At 38.2% G+C, this 23553-nt stretch overlaps 1 protein-coding gene and 1 long non-coding RNA gene across 5 annotated transcripts in view; one reads left to right on the forward strand and one right to left on the reverse strand.

Annotated features, from left to right (window-relative positions):
- LOC109502514 overlaps positions 1-23553 on the forward strand; it is an 87011-nt gene that overhangs the window by 26787 nt on the left and 36671 nt on the right. The window lies entirely within an intron of this gene.
- Positions 1-23553, reverse strand: part of LOC123378990 (calcium-binding mitochondrial carrier protein SCaMC-1-like) — a 51829-nt gene that overhangs the window by 16667 nt on the left and 11609 nt on the right. Inside the window, exons 1-2 of one of the 2 annotated variants that reach the window (XM_045033237.1) lie at positions 15030-15182; positions 2003-2155 (exon numbers count right to left, since the gene is read on the reverse strand). In XM_045033237.1, the coding sequence (XP_044889172.1) occupies positions 2003-2155; positions 15030-15176 (300 nt within the window). In that variant the 5' untranslated portion in view covers positions 15177-15182. Of the gene's footprint in view, positions 1-2002; positions 2156-15029; positions 15183-23553 lie in introns of those variants that run through there. The other variant, XM_045033236.1, reaches the window with a different exon arrangement.

Here is a 23553-nt window from a genome sequence, read left to right on the forward strand (position 1 = left end):
AGCACCTCATCCAATTTCGATGAAGCAACGTGACATCACAAACTTAGGACTTGATCTCGGCTAGGTCACTTACTGAGTAATCTGGGATAAGTTATTTAACTTCTCTATAACTCAGTTTTTTCATCTGGAAAATGAAGGTAAGTGCCTTGTCCATACTGGTCACCATTATATCTGCAGTCCCTACTTTGCAGGATTGTGTTGTGAAGTTGTGAAGATTAAACACAATAATACAGACATGTAGCATTCTTGCCACATTGAAATTGAGGAAGTGGTCATAATTACTGCATGTATCGATGATAATAAAATTTTCCTTAAGGAATGGATTTTCAGCAGAATATTTCCTTGGTTTTTATTTTGGTCTTTATTTTAGCTTCTTGTTCCAAGCCAATCAGTACATCCTATCACTCTGCAATATTGATTAGTTCAAGGGTTGATAAGTGGTACAACCTGGACCAGTGAGACCCAAGGAAATGTTTTAGGAAGGCTTCCTTGCTCTTCTGAGTGAACTACTAGGAGAGCCAGGTCTCTTCCTGTTACACACAAAGAAACATGAACCCCTGGAAGCCTCTGGCAGTCATCTTTGAATCACAAAAAGAGGAAGTCTTAGGATAAAGAACTCAGTGGAAGTCAGAGAGAAAAGATGGGGGGGGGGGGGCGGGGAGGGCAGGTGGAGTCTTTGGTGACACTGTTGAGCAGATAAATGAAGTTTCATCAGAAATCCACCCTATTTCTGAATGTGAAAAAATAAATTGTTTATTGTGTAAGCCAGCTTGCTTAGTGTTACTTATGACCTAAAGACTCTTAACCGATACGGACACCTCAAATTCCACATGCTCAGAACTAAATGTAAACACACACACCACACCCAAAAATCTTGTGATCCTCCTAAATAACAAATGTCATGTACCAAAAAAAGTATACTGTGAATGGTGCCCTTGAGGATCTGTGACATGGTAGTCCTGCCCAGGTGTTCCCCATCACAATAAATGGCTCCAGTTGAACAAACTAGAAATCTCAGTATCATCCGTGACACCCTTCTCTCTCTTACATTCCACAATTATAACAAAATCTTACCCACTTCTTAAATATCTCTGAAATCTGTCCATTTGTCTCTCTCCACTGACCTCACTCTCCTCTCTCCCCTGGGTTACCGCATACTATCCCAACCATTCTCCCCTTCATATGCTTTTGCCTCTCCTCTCCTCCCTTTGCCCTCCTGCCTCTCCAGCCTTATCTTTAACCAGGATCTCTACTATAGCCATATGGAACTTTTTTTAGCACCTCAAACACATCTTGCTCTTTTGCCTCCAGGGCTCTAAACATGTTGTTTCCTCTGCCTGAAATATTCTTTTCTCTGTCTTTAAACTGGAAATTTTCCACTTACCCTTTGGGTTTCAACCTAAATGTTACTCCTTAAGGAGGCTGTCCCCAACCCCACAATCTAGTTTGAATCCCCCTGTAGAACTTTCCCACAATATCCCTTATAATGCCTTATGTAATACTTGGGACCACTGTTTCTTGAATGCTTATGATGTGCCAACCTGTTTGCAAGGTGCATATTATTTTCCACATTTTACAGATGAACCAACTGAAATTCAGAGATATTATGGGAACTTATCCAAATCTACACAGCTAGAATGTGCCAAATACAAGTCTGTGGTCTCTAAAGCCCTGCTCTGGCCATTGCTTCATTTTGTCTCCCTTGATTCAACTATATTCCTGTTGGAATTCAGTGAACTTAGTATAATATTGTGAACTTTCCATGTAGAAGTGCAAACAAAAATAGCTTTTATTGAGGAAATACTTAAAAGAAGGAATTTCTTTTAAAAACAGCATTAAAATAAGAGCATTATAATCATAAAATAATAATATAACATTAAAATAATGTTTCAATATAAACAAATGTTCCCCTTTGTTTTGTGATAATCTGAAGCAGTTTTTAAAAAAATAAAATTGAATAACTTTCCCTTGTTAATTAATGTCATAGGCAGTATGGCTTTACCTGTTCATTTGACCAGACCTTAACAGCTGTTTCAGGAGCTATCTTGAGAACATTAACACCATTTCCTCTCCACAAAGAAATGACTCCACCTTCTTTGACCATCTCCATTAAAGGGCTTATTATCTTCACATTCTTTGTTTCTAAACTCTGAGCCTTAAAAGGAAAGAAAAAAATTTAAAAAACAGACAGTATGCTTTGAAAAACTTTGAAAACTGCATATTGTAATTTTCATGTGGTGGGCAGGAAAAAGTTCAAGTTCCCCAGATATTGAAAGTTTTTCCTGCTGGGGAAACAGTAGTTGTTCTGGTGATCAGACAGCTTTGGAAGCATGTTTATTTTGATCCTTCCACTATAGCTTATGAAGGGGGACACTTTACACATGGGACATGGATAAACATGCCAGAAACATGGTTGCTTTGTTTCCTACTCTGCAAGGAGATAAACAAATTGCTCTTCCATCATGAAAAGAGTGAATCAGATGTAAAGAAGAATCAGGGAACCAACATTCCTGAGAAATCAAGACCGCTGAAACTCAGAGAACTTATTGCTAACAAAGGGATGTGAGGCCTCTAACAAGTATGATCAATATGGTCATTGTGAGCAGAGGAAAAATGTAATCCAACCAAGTTCATGGCCAAAAGACCTGAGACCTTTCTCCAGGGCACACACTGGAAAACAAATATTCAATTTAGCCTTGAGACAGCATCAGAGAATATATGCACTACACTGAATATATTGCATATAGCATAAGAAAGATGAAGCCCAGAACAACGTGATTCAGCATGTGAGTAAAGAGAGAAGAAGAAGAAAAAAGACAAATTTCACAAATATAGTCCAGTAAGAGAAGAGTCAAAAGTGGTTTTATAATAAGTGGTATTAAAGAGCTATTTGTTTTTAAAGAACCTGGACAAACAGCCCTTGTAATATGATAGTTGGATATTTAATAAATATGGAAGGGATCAGCAGGCTCTCTGCAATGCATATATGCAGAAGAAAGGAGGAAAAACTAATTTTTTTAATTTTAAAAAAGAAAAACCAGAAAGAGGATAATCATCAAGTCAGTGGCAGCTAGAAGACAATTACCAAGTCTCTATTGAGGAAGGAAAGACATTTAAACTCAAAATGATACTTGTAGTATGCAGCCACAATAATAAATATGTTTGCCTCAATTGTACAGGGGCTGAAGTCAGCCAGTATATAAAATAAGGAAATAATTATGCACTGGCTAGTTCAAAGTCACTGAGCTAAACCCTTGTGTACCTACCTCCTCCAACACCAGCCACTCTGGCTCCAGGGAGTCTCAGGTGGGCTCCACTCTGAAGAGGTACCTGCCCAGGTGACCACTAACCAGTCTATATACCTGCCTTCTCTATATACCTATCTGGACCTCTTTATTAAGAGCAAGTCCAGACCAAGACAGGAGAGACAGAACCACTGTTGATGGCATTTGCACCGTGACAGACAAACACTAGGTATCCAATTGACCCCAGAGGCTATGACAGCCCACCATCAGCCAGTGTACTCCAAAAGTTACCCTCACATACCTTCATCTTTATTGGTACTGCAGCCTCTGTGACAACATTCTTTCATCTACACTGATAGTCAAATATTTTTTTTAGTCAAATATTTTTAAAATCACTCCTCCTATACGTTAAGTCATAAGGTAATTTGGGTTTTCTCAAATATTCTCCTTTATGTATCATAAAATGGTGTATCATTTAATTTAACTATTGGTATATAACTATTGGAATATAACAAAACACCCTGAACAACTCAATGGCTTAAAACAACAAACATTTGCTTGTGATTCTATGGATTAGCAATTTGGATTGGGCTCAGCTAGTGGTTCTTCTGCTATTCTTCCCTGTGGTTACTTGTGTAGCTGTACTCATCTGGCAGTTTGACAGGGGCCGGATGGTCCAAGATGGCTTCAGACATATGGCTGATGGTTGGTGTTGTTGGCTGAGCCTCTCTCTCCATGTGGTTTCTTATTTTCAAGTAAGTTAGTCCCAGCTTCTTTACCTCATGGTCTTAGGGCACTAAAAAGGCATGAGCAAAAGCTGTGAGACCTCTTGAAGTCGAGGTTTCCAATCCCCACAATATCTCTGGACAAAGCTAGCCCAGATTCAAGGGATGGTGAAACAGATTCCACCTCTGAGTAGTAGCAGCAAAGTCATATTGCAAAGGAGTATGGTTATAAGGATGGGAAGAATTATGGAGTCTGTCTTTGCAAACAATCTACCACAAGGAAGTATGGCACTAGATCCATAGAGAAAGAAATATAGTTCTACCGCACCAGTTGACTTTACAATAAATAATATTTATATCATAATAAAAATGTAAATGCTATTTATTAATTTTAAACATTTAAAATCACCCTATTGACAAAATTTTGAGGATATAGATATGACTGTAGAACAGAATGTAATATTAACAACCTTGATAGTTTTGAAAAGGTTATACTTCAACTCTCTCCTATGTTGGCAGAAAAGTCATCAGTAAGGTGAAAATATAAGTGACAGCATTTGTTCCAGTGTTTAGATCCTTCTAGAAATTCTGGTGCACTGATTATTGTCTCTTGCAGCAAATTCTTCTATAAAACAATATTACCTGATGTTGGTGAAGACACAGGGAAACAGGTAATATCACACATTGCTAGAAAAAGTGCAAATTGGTATTATCTTTCTGGAAGGAAGTATGACAATATATCAAAAATCTTAAAATATGTTTAGAATGCCACTTGTGGTAATGACAAAACTAGCAATTAGGAATGAACTTTCTAATAAGAACACTGAAAAGGCTGATGAAATATTTATTTCTTAAGGTTTTCTTAAAGGTATCCATGAGCTAACAAGACAGAGACATATTACAGGCCACTATGTAGGAGAAAATACAGAAAGATACGATTAGCATTCAAGTGTATTTCTTGACCCACAAAAAAACAGTTGTGAAATTAAGTTGTTGTTTTGGTGGCCTCACAGGATTAACAAAGAACAAAAGACAAATCCCCCAGGGCCCACCAAAGGTATAGGTCTCTCACATACCACCTCCACTTCAAATTGGGAGTTTGCAGGGATATCCCCTCATTGTAAGAGTAAACCAGAAGAAACCAGCCTCTGCAAGGACTTGCAGCATGGCTTTGTATCACCTGGGCGATTCAGGGAACTTAAAGACTCGAACTTGAATTAAAGTGATCCCAGATTGACAGCCCTCCCAGGCACCTGACAGAACAAACAAAAATCTAATCTGAAGTTGGATATCATCATCCTTGTCCTCAAATTACTGCTATAAGTAATGTTTTTAAAAATAACAACAAAACTAATGGAGGGGGGAAGAACAGAATGCTTATTTAAAATACAACAGAAGGCAAGAAAAGAAAAAGAGAGGATCTTAGAACTGACAGGACAGATACAAAGCATAAAATAAGATGGTAGCTTTAAACAAAAATATCAATAAATACATTAACCATAAATGGAATAAATCTTCCAGGTACAAATATAATAAAACCCAACCATATACTGCTTTATGTGACTTATCTAAAACATACAAATACTGAAAGTTTAAAAGTAAAAGGATGAGGGGCGCCTGGGTGGCGCAGTCGGTTAAGCGTCCGACTTCAGCCAGGTCACCATCTCGTGGTCGGGGAGTTCGAGCCCCGCGTCGGGCTCTGGGCTGATGGCTCAGAGCCTGGAGCCTGTTTCCGATTCTGTGTCTCCCTCTCTCTCTGCCCCTCCCCCGTTCATGCTCTGTCTCTCTCTGTCCCAAAAATAAATAAACGTTGAAAAAAAAAAAAGTAAAAGGATGATAATAGATATATCACGCAAATCCTAAACAGGAGAAGGAAGTATGGCTATCTTAATGTCAGACAAATAGGACTAAAAGCATGTATAGAGATCAAGAGGGTCCTTCACAGTGATAAAAGCTTCCATTCACCAAGAATATACAAACTTTTGGCCTCAGGATACGTAAAGGAAAAAGTGATAGGCCTACAAGGGGAGGGCAAAGCCTGGGAGGGGCTCCTGCACCCCGGTCCTGGTACCCCAACCTTGGTGAGAGATGTCTGAGGAAATGTGATGCAGTGTAGAAGCTTGAGCCTGCCATACATAGAGGGAAAGAGCAACTGGCAAAAGAAACAGCAAGGCTACAGAAAACTTGTGAAGTTTTCAAGAAATTGATTTACAGGGAACTTCTTGTGATCATTCCTTGGTTCTCTTGGTAACAGGGAAAGAATGCAAATAAACAGGATGTGTAAACTCCTTTTATAAAAAAAATTCTCAGTTGCTGAGGAACTAGATCTTAAATGTTCTCATCACAAAAAAAAATTGTAACTGTGTGGTGATGGATGTTAGTTAGATGTACAATGATAATTCTTTTTCAATATATATGTATATTGAATCATTATGTTGTACACCTGAAACTAATATAATCTGTCAATTATATCTAATTTTAAAAAAAATTTTGTGGGGCAATATGAGTTAAGATGGTAGAGCAGTAGAGGAACCCTATGCTTGCCTCATCCCTCAAGCACAGTTAAATAATCAATTCCAAACACCTAAGAAATTGTTCTGAATGCTGAGAGAACAAACTGCAGAACTACAGAGAGAAAAGTAGCCACATCGTGCAAGGTAGGAGGTGCAGAGATGTGATTCTGGGGAGAAAAGAATCACAGGTGCTTCAGAGGGGAGGAAGCCTTGATCTCAGAGAAGAGAGAGAGAGAGAAACAGAGAGAGAAACAGGGAGACATAGCATGCAGGGGATTGCACAGGAGAAACACTTCCCCAAAATCATTGAGAAAACTAGAGCAGATGATTATCTCGAGTTTTTATAAGCAGTAGAGCTGAAAGTCTGAAGTTTTAGAAGTCCTTGACACCATCAAGTGGAGCTTGGCAGGCATAGTGATGCTCCTGTAGGGAAGGAGGGCAGAGGCCTGGGAGCAAACAGTGTGCTCCGAGGACCCCCAGGGTCACACTGAGAGAGATAGTTCATCTTCTTGGAGTGCATTTGGGAGGGCTGGCACTGTCTCCCAGGGGACAAAAGAGACAGTGGGTGCCAACATCTTGCCCCATTCATTAGCATAGGAACAGAGACACCTGCTGAGAGATGCAAAACTTGGTGCCAGCTTTTTGCTGCAACTAAAAGCCCCTGAGTGGTCATGCTTTTCTGGGACTAACCAGCACCAGGCACAGCATGGTGGGACCCTCCCCCAAAGTATCAGTGTGGGTTCAAGCTGTACTGGGTCCCTAAAATTGGGAGTTTTGAAACCTAGCTGTGCACCTGAGATAAAACACAGGAGTACTGTTCCACCTGGCAGGCAGACAGCTTGGACACAGAAAAGTTGAAGGCAGGAATCTGATGGAAGTGAGGGACACAAGAAGAGAGATTGTTCACTCTTCGGTGAGGGCTTCCTGAATGGTGGTGGGCATGAACTCCTCTTCCTGCTCCAGGGGCAAGAGAGCAAGGCAGTGCCATTTTCACCTTCGCTCATCAACACAGATAGAGTTCAGTGAGCAACACAGTGCCCCCAGTAGAGGCTGGAGCCACTTACACCAAGACACCAAGCAGGTGCATCTTTACTAGGGCAAATCAGCCTGAGAACCAGTGCAGCAGGCCCCTCCCTCAAAAGACCAGCACAAACTCCTCACACACACCAACTCTACTGATCATAGAGTGCTGCAAAACTTCAGCTCTAGGGGAAATAGGATCTAGCCTCTTAACAAGCAGACCAAAACACACCAAGTTAAAACTTACCACACAGTGGACAAGATCCAAACTCCCCACTGCAGGCAGGGAGAAATGCCACAGAGGACTGATCTGAGGGTCTAAAGAGCAGCCAAAACACAACAACAGAGTACACACTCTGAAACACTTCCTGAAGCACAAGGCTCTGGACAGTATAGAATCTCTTCTTAATGTAGTCATTACTCTCAGGAGCAGCAAATATAACAAGTGACCTAGACAAAATGACAAGATGGAGGAATTCACCCCATAAGAAAGAACAGGAAGAGGCTATGGCCAGGGATTAATCAAAACATATATGAGTAATATCCCTGAACCAGTATTTAAAACAACAATCATAAGGATACTAGTTGAGCTTGAGAAAAGCATAGAAGACACTAGAGAGTCCTTTTTTCAGAGATAAAAGAACTAAAACCTAGTTAGGCTGAAATAAAAAATGTTATAATTGAGATACAAAACCAAGTGGATACAATGACAACAAGAAAGGACAATGCAGAGGAACAAATAAGTGATATAGAAAATAAAATTACAGAAAAAATGAAGCTGAAAAGAAGAGGCAAAGAAAAGTATTGGATCACAAATGTAGACTTAGGGAACTCGGTAACTCCATAAGCATAATAACATTCTTACCAGAGGAGTCCCAGAAAAAGAAGAGAGGGGAAATGAGGCAGAAGGTTTATTTGAGCAAATTATAGCTGAAAACTTCCATAATCTGGGGAAGGAAACATTCATCCAAATCCAGGAAACACAGAGAACCCCAGTCAAATTCAACAAAAGCCAGCTAACACCAAAACATACCATAGTAAAAATTTCAAAATATAGAGATAAGAATCCTGAAATTAGCGAAGAAAAAGAAATCCCTAACCTACAAAGGAAGACAAATCAGGTTATCAGTAGATCTCTCCACAAAATCCAGACAGGCCAGAATGACTGGCATGATATATTTAACAGGCTGAAGGGGAAAACTATGCAACCAATAATACTTTATCCAGCAAGGCTGTGATTCAGAATAGAAGGAGAGATAAAGAGTTTTCCAGACAAACAAAAACTAAAGGAGTTTGTGACTACTAACCCAGGCCTTCAAGAGATATTAAAGGTGACCATTTGAGTGGGAAAGAAAGACAAAAAGCAAAAAAAGACTAGAAAGGAACAAAGAAAATCTCCAGAAACATACTTTACAGGTAATAAAATTACACTAAATATTGATATACCAATAATTAGTCTGAATATAAATGGACTAAACAATCCAATCAAAAGATATAGGGTATCAGAATAGATTTAAAAAAACACACACAAGACCCATCTATATGCTGCTTACAAGAGACTCATGTTAGACCTAATGGCACCTTCAGATTGAAAGTGAGGGGATGGAGAGCCATATATCATACTAATGGACATCAAAAATAGCTGGAGTACCCATACTTATTATATCAGACAAACTAGATTTTAAACCAGACTGTAACAAAAGATGAAGAAGAACACTATATCATAATTAAGGGGCCTATTCAACAAGATCTAACAATTATAAATATTTATGTCCCCAATGTGAAAGAACCCAAATATATAAATCAATTTATAACAAATGTAAAGAAACTCATTGATAATAATACAGTAATACTAGGGGACTTTAACATTGAACTAACAGCAATGGACATATCATCTAGGTGGAAAATCAATACGGAAACAATGGCTGAGAATGACACATTGGACCAGATGGACTTAACAGATATATTCAGAACTTTTCATTCAAAAGCAGCAGAATGCACATTCTTTTTGAGTACACATGGAACGTTCCCCAGTATAGATCACATACTGGGTCACAAATCAGGCCTCAACAAGCTCAAAAATATTGAGATCATATCATGCATATTTTCAGACCACAATGCTATGAAACTTGAAGTCAACCACAAGAAAAAATTTGGAAAGACCACAAATACATGGAGGTTAAGGAACATCCTACTAAACAATGAATGAGTTAACCAGGAAACTAAAGAAGAAATTTAAAAATACATGGAAGCTGGGGCACCTGGGTGGATCAGTCAGTTAAGTGTCTGACTCTTGGTTTTGACTCAGGTTATGATCTCATAGTTTGAGTTTGAGCCCCACATCAGGCTCTGAGCTGACAGCATAGAGCCTGCTTAGGATTCTCTCTCTCTCTCTCTCTCTCTCTCTCTCTCTCTCTCTCTGCCCCTCCCCTGCTCACTTGCTTGCTCTCTCTCTCAAAAATAAATAAACATTTTTTTTTCAAAATACATGGAAGCAAATGAAAATGAAACTTGACAGTCCAAAATCTTTGGGATTCAGCAAAGGCAGTCATAAGAGAGAAGCATATAGTGATACAGCCGTACCTCAAGAAGCAAGAAAAGTCTCAAATACACAACCTAACCTTACACCTAAAGGAGCTAGAAAAGGGACAGCAAATAAAGCATAAAGCCAGCAGAAGAAGGGAATAAAGATTAGAGTAGAAATAAATGATATAGATGGGGCACGTGGCTGGCTTGGTCGGTTAAGCATCCAACTTTGTCTCAGTTCATTATCTCAGGGTCCAGGGATTCAATCCCATGTCAGGTTCTGTGCTAACAGCTCAGAGCCTGGAGCCTGTTTTGGATTCTGTGTCTCCCTCTCCCTCTGTCCCTCCCCTGCTCATACTCTGCCTCTCTTTCTCTCTCAAAAATAGACATTAAAAAATTTGTTAAAAAATAAATGATATAGAAACAAGCAAAAAAAAAAAAAAAGGTAGAACAGATTATAGAAACTAAGAGCTAGTTCTTTGAAAGAATTAATAAAATTGATAAACCCCTAGCCAGACTTACCAAAAAGAAGAAAGGACTCAAATAAATAAAATCATGAATGAAAGAGGAAAGACCACAACCAACACCAAAGAAATACAAACAGAAAAGAATATTATGAAAAATCATATGCTAGCAAACTGGGCAATCTGGAAGAAATGAATAAATTCCTAGAAACTTAAAAACTACCAAAACTGAAATAGGAAGAAATAGAAAATTTGAACAGACCCATAACCAGGAAAAAAAACAGGAGTCAAAAATCTCCCAACAAACAAAAGTCCAGGATCAGATGGTTTCCCAGAGGAATTCTACCAGACATTTAAAGAGGAGTTAATACCTATTCATCTCTAACTGTTCCAAAAAATGGAAATGGAAGAAAAACTTCCAAACTTATTCTACAAGGCCAGCATTACCTTGATTCCAAAACCAGACAAAGATCCCACTACAAAAGCATTACAGGCCAATATCCCTGATGATCAGGGATGAAATTCTAAACAAGATACTAGCAAATTGAGACCCCAAGGTCTTGGGATCGAGCCCTGCATTGAGCTCTGCACTGAGTGTGTGAGATTCTCTCTCTTCTCCCTCTGCCTTTCTACCCTGCTTGCATTCTCTCCCTCTTTCTCTCTCTCTCTCTCTCTCTCTCTCTCTCTCTCTCTCTCTCTCTCCCTCTCCCAAAATCCTGAAGGAAAACACAGGCAACAAATCTTTGACCTCTGGAGCAACTTGATCTGGAGCAACTTCTTACTAAACATGCCTCCAGAGGCAAGGAAAAAAAAGCAAAAATGAACTATTGGGACTTTGTCAAGATAAAAAGCTTCTGCACAGCAAAGGAAACAATCAACAAAACTAAGACACAATCTATGGAATGGGAGAAGATGTTTGCAAATGACATATCTGATAAAGGGTTTGTATCCAAAATCTATAAAGAACTTATCAAACTCAACACCCAAAAAGTAAATAATCCAATTAAGTAATTGGCAGAAGACATGAACATTTTTCCAAAGAAGACGTACAGATGGCTAACAGACATGGTGAAAAGATCCTCAATATCACTCATCGTCAGGGAAATCCAAATCAAAACTATGATGAGATAACACCTTACACCTGTCAGAATGGCTAAAATTAACAACATAGGAAAGAACACATGTTGGTGAGTATGTGGGAAAAAAGGAACCCTCTTATACTGTTGGTGGGAATGCAAACTGATGCAGCCACTCTGGAAAACAGTATGGAGTTTCCTCAAAAAGTTAAAAATAGAACTGCCCTAAAACCTAGCAATTGCACTACTAGGTATTTACCAAAAGGATACAAAAATACTGATTCAAAGGGGTACAAGCACCACTATGTTTACAGGATCATTATCAATAATAGCCAAATTATGGGAAGGGCCCAAATGTTCAACAACTGATGAACAGATAAAGATGTGGTATGTATATGCAATGGAATATTACTCGACCATCAAAATGAATGAAATCTTACCATTTGCAGCAACATGGATGGAACTAGAGTATGTTATGCTAGAAACAAACAAAACAAAACAGATAAACATAGGGGAAGGGAAAAAAGAGAGAGAGAGGGAAGCAAATCATAAGAGACTCTTAATGATAGAGAACAAACAGGGTTGATGAAGGGAGGTGGGTGGGGGCTGGGCTAAATGGGTAGTGGGTATTAAGGTGGGCACTTGTTATAATGAACACTGGATGTCATATGTAAATGATGACTCATAAAATTCTACACCTCAAACCAATTTTGCCATCTATGTTAACTAGCTAGAATTTATATAAAAACTTGAAATAAAAAAAAATTCTGTGGGAGAAACTGGAAATCACAACTGGAACACACATAACTGGAAAACACAACTAACTGCAGAAGAAATATATACCAGCTACTTAAAATATCCAGTCCTTCATTTTGAATATGAAAGAACAATAAAGGAACACCACATATATGAGGGAAGGAATGGCAGCATAAAAATCTAAAACTAAGATTAAGCAAACTAATTCCACAGAAAATAGTGACAATTCAGGAAACTACAGCTAAATAAAATAAACAATATAAGGGACCTCTAATATCCTCAGAAAAAATCATCTGATAATAAAGCAATAAATAAAACCAAACAGGAAAAATATGCTGTAAAGGAATAGTCAAAGGGTTAAAAAGAACTCTTGGAAATCTAAAATGTGATTGCTAAAATAAGAAGTTCAATAGATGTGTTGAAAAACAAGACTGAAGAAATTCCCCAGAATTCTGAGTAAAATGACATAGTGATAGAAAATATTTATGAAAAGGTAAGAGGTATAGTAGTCCAATCCAAGAGATACAATATCCAACTACTAAGAATTCCAGAGAGAGAAAATTGAGAGTAGAAAATTAAGAAATAAAATATACTAATACAGAGGAAAGACTTAAGTTTACATTTAGAAAGAGCCCACCAAGTATCAAGCACAATGGAGGATAAAAAAACCTACTTAAACTCACACTGTACAATTTCATAACACCGGGATAGAGGCATGACTAAAAGCTTCCAGAGAGAAAACCCAGATCATCTACCAAAATTTCAGAGTGGCATCAGACTTCTCAAGTACACTAGATGTTAGACAGTAATAGGGTAATGCCTTAAAAGTTCTGAGGGAAAGCATTTTTGACCTTGGTGTCCGTGCTCAGTCAATTGCCAATAAAGGGGAAAAGCAAAATAAAAATAATTTTTGGACATGCAAGAAATTGAATTTTAGTAAAAATGAAAGATTGGCCACACATGTTTATTCTTCCTCCACCAAAATCAAAATGATAGTAAAGTAAATGATAGTAAAGTAAAAAAGAAGGCAATAACTAGGATGGCCGTATATCATAGTTTGCCCAAAACTTGTCTTTCCATGATTATTTAGATTCCCTTTTTTTGAGAAAAAGAGAGAGATAGCAAGAGAGCATGCAATCAGGGTAGAAAGGCAGAGGGAGACAGAAAGAGAATCTCACACACTCAGTGCAGAGCTTAATGCGAGGCTCGATCCCAAGACCTTGGGATGGTGACCCAAGCCCAAATCAAGAGTTGGATGCTCAACCCACTGAGCCACCCAGGTGCCCCTCCCTTTCACTTTTAAAAGTGTCTTGGTCCAGATGAAAATTTTATGGTCACCCCACCACTAATTTTCAAGGGAAAAGTGTACTAGGGATTTCAACACATGTAGGGGTGGTGGAAAGTAAAGGGAAAGGTGATAACTGATTTAGCAGAGTAAAAGTTACAATTTAAGTGTCTGTGGAAGAGAATGCACAAAGAAGGCAATTTACCCTTAAAAACCTCTGAGGCTTGGGGCACGTGGGAGGCTCAGTACGTTAAGCATCTGACTCTTGGTTTTGGCTCAGGTTATGATCTTGTAGTTTGTGAGTCAAGCCCCACGTTGGGCTACGAGCTGACAGTGCAGAGCCTGCTTGGGATTCTCTCTCCCTCTTTCTGTCCTTCCCCTGCTCAAGCACACACACACATTCTCTCTCTCTCTCTCTCTCTCTCTCTCTCTCTCTCTCTCTCTCTCCAAAATAAATAAATAAACATTTTTTAAAAACCTGAGGCTTTATTCTCTGGAGAAAGCAAGGAAGCTTTCTTTTGAAGGCATAGGACTTTCTTTGGAAGGCAAAGAGAGGCATAGGACTGAAAACAGATGGATTAAGTAAAAAAAAAAAAAATACGTACAATGGACAGTAGGCCTTCTGCCCCCTTCCTCTTGAAATCTAGAACACTAACAGCCAGACATGCTTCTTTACTTTGTATATTTTATATAAAAATTATAGAGAAATTTGTTGCTTAGTGACCCAAAAGAGATAAAAGGAGATATTGACTGAGTGTTGTCATAGGCTCATAATTTCTGTCTTGAGTAGAACAACAAATAGAATGGAAACCCTTTTCCTCTTTGTTTCAGTTGTTCAGCCAAAACTACAGAGACTTGGCCACCAGGCTTAGATAATACCCACATTGCCTACACTGTCTTCAAAGGGACCACAACAGCTCTAGAACCCCAAACTTTTCAGACAATTGAAGAATTCCATGTACAGAGTTCTGTATTTGATAAAGAATAAAGAGGGAGAACAACTCTTTGACCAGCCTCTGATTCTTGTTGTCATAATTTCCAACCCGTGGAGAGAATCCGAGTATTGTCTATCATCTTCCCCCACCTCACAAAAAAGGAGACGGCCCTAATCTTTGCCCTCCCTACAATACTAGTGCTAGATTATTAGATTGCATTTAGTTATTTCTTTACATATCTTCCTCCATCACTAAACTCTAAAATACATACGGATGAGAATGGTGTATTAGTTTTTTTCACTGTTAAGTTGAGTTGCCTGCCTGGCAGCTTATGGAATAAAATGAGTCTAGACTACTGGCAATGAAGTAATTTGTGCATGAGAATATAAAGGAATAGTGTTAAGACCTCTGAAACCCTTCTTTTGAAAAGCATCAAATATTATTCACATTACTCAAAAATATGCACATGAACTATGCAACACACCTGCATTATGATTTTTAGACATTCTAATGGTTTTGTGCATGTTTGAGCACAAGTACCAGCTATGCCTCCAGCCAACAGATATTTCCATAACAGGCCAGAACTTCTTTTTTCATCAAGTAAATGAGGAAAAGTCCATCTTTCTCCCATATCAATTCCCTATTAAAACAAAATAAATAAATAACACTATAATTAGATCTCAGATGAGTAATGTTCTCTTCTTATAAGATACAAATAATGTTTTATATATCTCAGCTCCACAGCAAATTAATATCAGCCTTTCCTAGAATTTTGACTTTACCAACCAGTATAATTTTAAGTAACTCACAAGTTAGCTTGAAATACTATCAATTAGAAGTAACATTTTTAGCCAGGCACCTGGATGGCTCAGTCAGTTAAGCATCCGGCTCTTGGTTTCAGCTCAGGTCATGATTTCACCATTTTGTGAGTTCAAGCTCCACATTGGGCTCCGTGCTGACAGCATGGAGCCTGCTTGGGATTCTGTCTCCCTCTCTCTCTCTCTCTCTCTCTCTCTCTCTGCCACTCCCCCACTTGTGCTGTCTCTGTCTCAAAATAAATAAACTTTTTAAATAAATAAATAAATAAATAAATAAATAAATAAATATTTTTAGCATGTTTAAGGTAATCTTTACATTTCCCAGTTTTAAATCTATACCTTTTCAATTCAAAACTATTTGTCTTAAAATTTAATACAAAAATAACATCTGTCAAGTTCTAACAAACATTAATAACTATGGTGAAATACATGCTACATCAACTACTAGTGAGATAACTATTTAACTGGCAATAATGTAAAAGTATATTCAGTTTTCAAGATCTAGTGGATTCCTACATTATCTTCAGACACTCCTTACCTCTAACAAAACAAATAAAAAAAAAATAGCATACATTTGGAAGCAGTTTCCTTTATATCTTTCTCTATAGCAGAATTGATGAAAACCTGAGCCTTCCCATATAGTGCCTAGGGCAGGTAAAAAGCTCTGCTTTACATGTATCATAAGTAGGAGTTTTCTGAGGGTTTAGAAGGCTGATCACCCATGTCATGATTAAGGACCCAAGCTCAGGATTCAGATGGGATTCAAATCCTGATGTCCCTAACTCCAAAGTTAATTAACTTTCTGGGACTTAGTTTCCTCAAATGTAAAAAAGAGACAATACTGGGGCACCTGGGTGGCTCAGTCAGTTAAGCATCCGACTTTGGCTTAGGTCATCATCTCACAGCTCGTGAGTCCTAGTGCCACATTGGGCTCTCTGCTGACAGCTCAGAGCCTGGAGCCTGCTTTGGATTCTCTGTCTCACGATCTCTCTCTCTTTCTCAAAAATAAATAAATAAACGTTAAAACAAACAAACAAATAAATAAAATGGAGACAATTAAGATTAAATACCTTAAAATATATAAAGCACTTGGCACAATGCTTGATACTAAAAAACACTCAGTAAATATTAGTTACTGATATTATTAATCATAAAACTAAGGCTGTTTAATAGAAATTTAGGCCTCCAAGTGCTTGGCTGTCATAGTCACTAGCAATAATGTGACTAGGAAATAGCTCAATACCTGTTTAATAAATAAAAACTAACATTTACAGAGCAAAGCCAGAAAGGTATTGAACAATTATGTGTGTCATCTTTAATTTTCATAATAACCCTAATAGAAGTAGGTATTATTATCCCACTTTTACAGTTAAGAAACTAGGCCTAGGGGCACCTGGGTGGCTCAGTCAGTTGAGTGTCTCACTTCGGCTCAGGTCATGATCTCACTGTTCATGAGTTCAGGCCCCGTGTAGGGCTCTGTGCTGACAGCTCAAAGCCTGGAGCCTGCTTTGGGTTCTGTGTCTCCCTCTTTCTCTGCCTGCCTCTCTCTCTCTCTCAAAAGTAAATAAACATTTAAAAAAAATTTTTTTAAAGAAAACTGAGACTCAGAGAGACAAAATAATTTACCCAAACTCACCCAGATAATAAGTGGCAGAGCTAGGATTTGAACCAATGCAGCCTGAATCTAGAACCTGCTCTCTGTGTTCCACCCTGAAAACCTGGCTACTTTCTACCTATGTGGTGTACAGTTACAGTGCCACGTATATTTGTTTCTTATGAAATTACTATAAGCCAAACAGTAGACTTGCCTCTGGAACAAATGAAGCAGTCTTTGTTAGCACTATATCCAAAAAGTTAAGTTCAATTTATATTATTTTATTAGGTTATCACAGACACTGTCATTCAAGTTTCAAAAGAGCTATTTTTCCATGCCTGTTTTCTCTTTATCTTTATTATGAACCAGAAAACTTATCTTACAATAGGCATACAGTAAATGTATTTTTTGTTGACTTGAATTTCCTTTAATCATCTCTAAAAGGAAGGGTTAAGCAATCCCTATCAAAATAACACCAGCATTCTTCACAGAGCTAGAAGAATCAATCCATAATTCCATAAAATTCCATAAAATTTTTATGGAACGACAAAAGACCTTGAATAGCCAAAGCAATCTTGAAAAAGAAAACCAAAGCTGGAAGCATCACAATTCCAGACTTCAAGCTGTATTACAAAGCTATAATCATGAAGACAGTATGGAACTGGCACAAAAACAGACAGACCAATGGAACAGAATAGAGAACCCACAAACATAGGGCCAACTAATCCTTGACAAAGCAGGAAAGAATATATAATGGAATAAAGACAGTCTCTTCAGCAAATGGTGCTGAGAAAACTGGACAGTGGCATGCAGAAAAATGAACCTGGACCACTTTATTACACCATACACAAAAGCAACCTCAAAATGGATGAAAGGCCTAAACATAAGACAGGAAGCCATCAAAATCCTAGAGGACAAAGCCAGCAAAAACCTCTTTGATCTCATCTGCAGCAACTTCTTACACAACACATCTGCAGAGGCAAGAGAAACAAAAGCAAAAATGAACTACTGGGACCTCATCAAAATAAAAAGCTTCTGCACAGTGAAGGAAACAATCAGCAAAACTAAAAGGCAACTGACAGAATAGGAGAAGATATTTGCAAATGACATATCAAATAAAGGGTTAGTATCCAAACTCTGTAAAGAACTTATGAAACTCAACACCCAAAAAACAAATAATCCAGTGAAGAAATGGGCAAAAGACATGAATACACACTTTTCCAAAGAAGACCTTCAGATGGCCAACCAACACATGAAAAAATGCTCCACATCACTCATCATCAGGGAAATACAAATCAAAACCACAATGAGATACCACCCCACACCTGTCAGAATGGCTAACATTAACAACTCAGGCAACAACAGATGTTGGCGAGGATGCAGAGAAAGAGGATCTCTTTTGCAGTGTTGGTGGAAATGCAAACTGGGGCAGCCACTCTGCAAAACACTATGGAGGTTCCTCAAAAAGTTAAAAACAGAACTACCCTATGACCCAGCCATTGCACTACTAGGCATTTACCCAAGGAATACAGGTGTGCTGTTTCAAAGGGGTACATGCACCCCCAATGCTTATAGCAGTGCTATCGACAATAGCCAAAGTATGGAAGGAGCCCAAATGTCCATCGACTGATGAATGGATAAAGATGTGGTATATATATATATATATATATATATATATATATATATATATATTACACAATGGTATATATATATTTATACACACACACACACACACACACACACACACACAAAATGGAGTATTACTCAGCAATCAAAAAGAATAAAATCTTGCCACTTGCAACTACATGGATGGAACCAGTGGGTATTATGCTAAACGAAATTAGTCAATCAGAGAAAGACAAATATCATATAACTTCACTCATATGAGGAATTTAAGATACAAAGCAGATGAACATAAGGGAAGGAAAGCAAAAATAATATAAAGACAGGTAGGGAGACAAAACATAAGTGACTCTTAAATATAGAGAACAAACAGAGGGTTGCTGGAGGGGTTGTGGGAGGGGGGATGTGCTAAATGGGTAAGGGGAATTAAGGAATATACTCCTGAAATCATTATTGCACTATATGCTAACTAACTTGGAGGTAAATTAAAATTTTTTTTTTCAACGTTTATTTATTTTGGGGACAGAGAGAGACAGAGCATGAACGGGGGAGGGGCAGAGAGAGAGGGAGACACAGAATCGGAAACAGGCTCCAGGCTCTGAGCCATCAGCCCAGAGCCTGACGCGGGGCTCGAACTCACGGACCGCGAGATCGTGACCTGTCTGAAGTCGGACGCTTAACCGACTGCGCCACCCAGGCGCCCCTAACTTGGATGTAAATTTAATAATTAGTTAATTAATTAATTTCTTAAAAAGGCAAAAGTAAACAACAACAACAAAAAAATAAAATCTCTTAATGATTACATATTTGTTAAGAAAATGTTGGTAACTAAAGCGTTTCATATAAACAGCATGGTAAAAGTAAGGAAGGCACACCATTACAGCTAAGGTGATAGTGGAATGTCAGTAGTAATGGATCCTGCTGGTCATCTCCCTTTCTCAGAGGAATCTTTTCTAGATATAGGAAAAGCTGTAATGTATCATACAAAACTCCTTTTCACTTCTCCTTCTCCAGAAGACAATTAAAAGCAGTTAGGTTAGAATTAACTTTTGTATATTTAATTTTGGCATCTTAAGATTGAGGGAGTTGTGGGAGACAGGATGGGGCAGATTGCTATTTACTGTAACTTCTCCTTAAATACATAGACTATTAAAAGAAAGTCCAAATGTTAAAGAAAATGAAAGAAAAAAATACAGGTTTCATAAAGAAACAATGCAAGTCACAAGTTTTGAAATACAAGTTCAAAGTCCTTTATTTTCTACCAATAAAAATGGTAACAGTTGATGCATATGGTGCTTAACAAGTGTCTGATGTTGTTCTAAGTGCTGTGTGTAAATTAACTAGTTTAAGCCTCACAACAACCTAATAAGTGGGTACAATTCTTTTTTTTTAATTTTTTAAATGTTTATTTTTATTTTTGAGAGACAGAGAAACAGAGCTTGAGTGGGGGAGGAACAGGGGAAGAGGGAGACACAGAATCCGAAGCAGGCTCCAGGCTCTAAGCTCTCAGCACAGAGCCCATCGTGGGGCTTGAACCCACAAACTGAGGTCATGACCTGAGCCGTAGTCTGATGCTTAACTGACTGAGCCACTGGGGTGCCCCAGGTGGGTACTATTCTTAACCTCATTTTACAAACATTGGAAAACTTGATTTAGAGAGAGGTCACCTTGCTTATAAAAGTGGAGCCAGCATCTGAAGCCAAGTCAAGTAGCTCCAGAGTCCTTGTCCTTGACCATCTACACCATTTATTGGTGACTTCTGTTTACTAAGCATTGCGCTAAATATTTTACATGGATTGTCTCATTAATCCTCATATCAACCCTATGTGGTAGGTAATATTACCGTCTTGACTTTATAACTGAAAAAGTTCAGCCTAGCAAGGTTAAATGATGTCCCTTAACTCACAGGCCTAATAAGTAGGGGCACTTAGGAAGCACACTTGGGCAATATGATTCTGGAGTTCATGATCTTTAACGTTATACTAAACTCCTTACCTATAAGAAAGCCAGTTACTTAACCTCTCTCTGCCTTGATTTCCTTATCCTAACACAGAATAATAATCTCTACCTCAAAGAGTTATAGAAAAACAGTGCATATTTTAATTTGGATTTACTAAGCAAAATTTTTAAAATTTTTGAGAATTTAACAAATTATGAAGCACAGATCTCTGAGTGCTCAGGGAAACAAGAGCCATGCAGACTATGAGATAAATATTAATATGAAAAAACTAGAACCTTAGCGCTCTTTCAAAAGAATTCCAGTTATAATTTATTCATTTATCCAACAAATATTTATTGGGAATGTACTGTATGACACAGCAATCAGCAATTCACAGTCCCTACTTTCAGGCAAGAAAACAAGCAACCATAATACAGAATAGTGGTGCTGTGTAGGAGTAATCAAGTGTTAAGTTGTTAATTATTCCCAAAAAATGGGTGCCTTTTGCAAGTCAAAACTTTGGTTGAAGGTGATATTATATGTCACTTCAGATATTTGGCATTGTACAAATTTGTGAGAAAACAACATTCTATATCATTCTTTGTTAAAAAAAACGAAACCTTACTTGCTAATATTCTGGCCCCCTAATTTTCTAACAGTTTATGATGCATTACATTTTATGCCCATGACTCATGGTGTAAAATATACATATACTAAAGAAGAGACCACTTACGATAAAATGGTTCCAGTGATGGGCAATTTCCTCAACATTTCTTGCAGGTTTAAATAAAAAATACTTCCTCCATTCATCCCAGTCCACTGTCATTGACCCATCGGTATCCATCTGATGGGTATATTTTTTAAAAGAATATGCTCAAATATAAATTATGAAACCTAAATTTCAAAAAGCATTATCAAAATTCTACCATAGATTATTGGTACATAAGTTTTAGAATAAAATTTCTAACACTGGAAACATAGAATCTTTTGGTATTGGAAATTTAAAGTGGTTTAGCAACTGACTAGTCTACTCTTCTACTCAACAGTCCTATATGTATTCATTTACTCAGTAAATGCTTAAGAAAAAAATGAATCAGATATAGCTTCTGGGAGTTTCCAAGATGTTTCCAAGAGCAGCATGGAGACCCTGAGCTTGTCTCATCCCTGAAATGCAACCAGATCAGCACAGAACCATTTTGAACACCTAGGAAATTGATCTGAGGATTAACACAACAATATGCATAACTTGAGCCACAAAACTTGTCAGGTATGTGGTGCAGAGAGGTGAAGTGGGGGAGAGAAAAGCCACGGAGGGTAGGGAGCTGTTTTTGCAGAGAGAGGACAAAGAAAGGGAAAGGGGAAGAGTGCAGTGCACCATGAGAGTGCAAGAAAACCACTCTCCCAAAAGTAGCTGGAAAGAAAGAAAGAGTGAAAACACTCGCAGGGGACTGAACAAGAAATCTGTTCCCCAAAACCATTGATAGGAAGAAAGAAGAGGGTTTCAGTACCACCAGGATTCTATAAACAGTGGAATGCAGAGCCTTCAGAGCTCAGTGCCTGGTGGTGGTCTGGTGAGGAGGTAGGACAAATCTCCAGGAGCAGGCAGCAGTGTCTAAGGGGTCCATATGCCACACAGGGAGAAGCAGTTCCCCTGCTTGTAGTGCATTTAGTGGAGGCCATACAGCCTCCCCACAGGCAAAGGTCCCAGCAGACCCTGGAGAGCAGCCACATTTGCTGGTATTGAGACAAAGACACTAGAGTGCAGTGAAATCTGGCACTGTCTGTGTGTTGTCATTTGCTATAATCTATGAACCTCTGCCCCTGCACAATCCCACAAACATCTTCTGGGGGAAGCCAGCACCAGCCATTGCTCAATGAGACCCTTCCCCAGAAAGTTGGCACGGGTCCTAGCCACAAGAGTCTATAAAATGTGGGGTTTTGAAATACAACCCCATCTCAGATAAGACTCTGGAGGGAGGTGTTGCCTGGTAGGCAAACAGCTTGGACATAGACAGAGTAGAGGTGAGGAGTAGATGGAGAACGAAGACAAAGGGGGAGTGCTTGATGGCAGGTCAGTGTGAGTACAAAATTCCTGTGTCACAGACTAGGGAGCTAGGTAAAGCCATTCTCACCACAACCATGTGTGCATATGCACACACCTGCACTCCAAGCAGGGGAACCACTTCTCCCCATGTGGCACACAGACCCCTCGTTATTGGTTCACGCCAGTAAACTAAACAGTGCCACCTAGTGAAGAACAGAGCCATTACTCCAAGTCCCACCCAACTGCACCCTCCAAACACATCCCATAGAAAACCAACACAAGTCACTCCACCTGCTTAGTATATGGACTATAGAAGGCTTCATAGTTTCAGTTCTAGGGGAAACTGGATGTAACTTCATTCAGGTTTCATTCTGTTCACTTGTTCATTTATTTATTCATTATATTTGCTTCCGTTTTTGCTTAAATTGTTTTCTTTTTTTCTTTTCTTCCTCATTCTTTGATACAGAAGAAGAAAATTTTATTTTTTTACTTTATTTTTTATTTTTTACACTTTTTTACTCTATTTCATTTTATTCTTTTCTATTATATAATTTTTTTAATTAAAAAGTGTTTTTCTTACCTTCTTTTTTTTCTTTCCCTTTTTTCTCTATTCTATCAAGCTTCTTTCAACAAGCAGACCAAAACACACCCAGGATCTAGCTTCCTTTATTTGATCTTTCATCTTATTTTTAATTTTTAATTTTTAATTTTTTACTTTATCAATTTTTTTCTTCCTCGAAAATGACAAAGTGAAGGAATTCACCCCAAAAGAAAGAAAAGGAAGTAATGACAACCATGGACTTAATCAACACAGATATAAGATGTCTGAACTATAGTTTAGAACCATGATAATAAGAATACTAACTGGGGTTGAAAAAGCATAGAATCTCTTTCTGTGGAGATAAGAGAAATAATATCTAGTGAGGACAAAATTAAAAATGCTATAACTGAGATGCAATCTCAAATGAATGCCGTGACAGCAAGGATGGA

The sequence above is a fragment of the Felis catus genome, chromosome C1 (genome assembly GCF_018350175.1).
Source record: "Felis catus isolate Fca126 chromosome C1, F.catus_Fca126_mat1.0, whole genome shotgun sequence".
In the NCBI taxonomy this organism is placed as follows: domain Eukaryota; kingdom Metazoa; phylum Chordata; class Mammalia; order Carnivora; family Felidae; genus Felis; species Felis catus.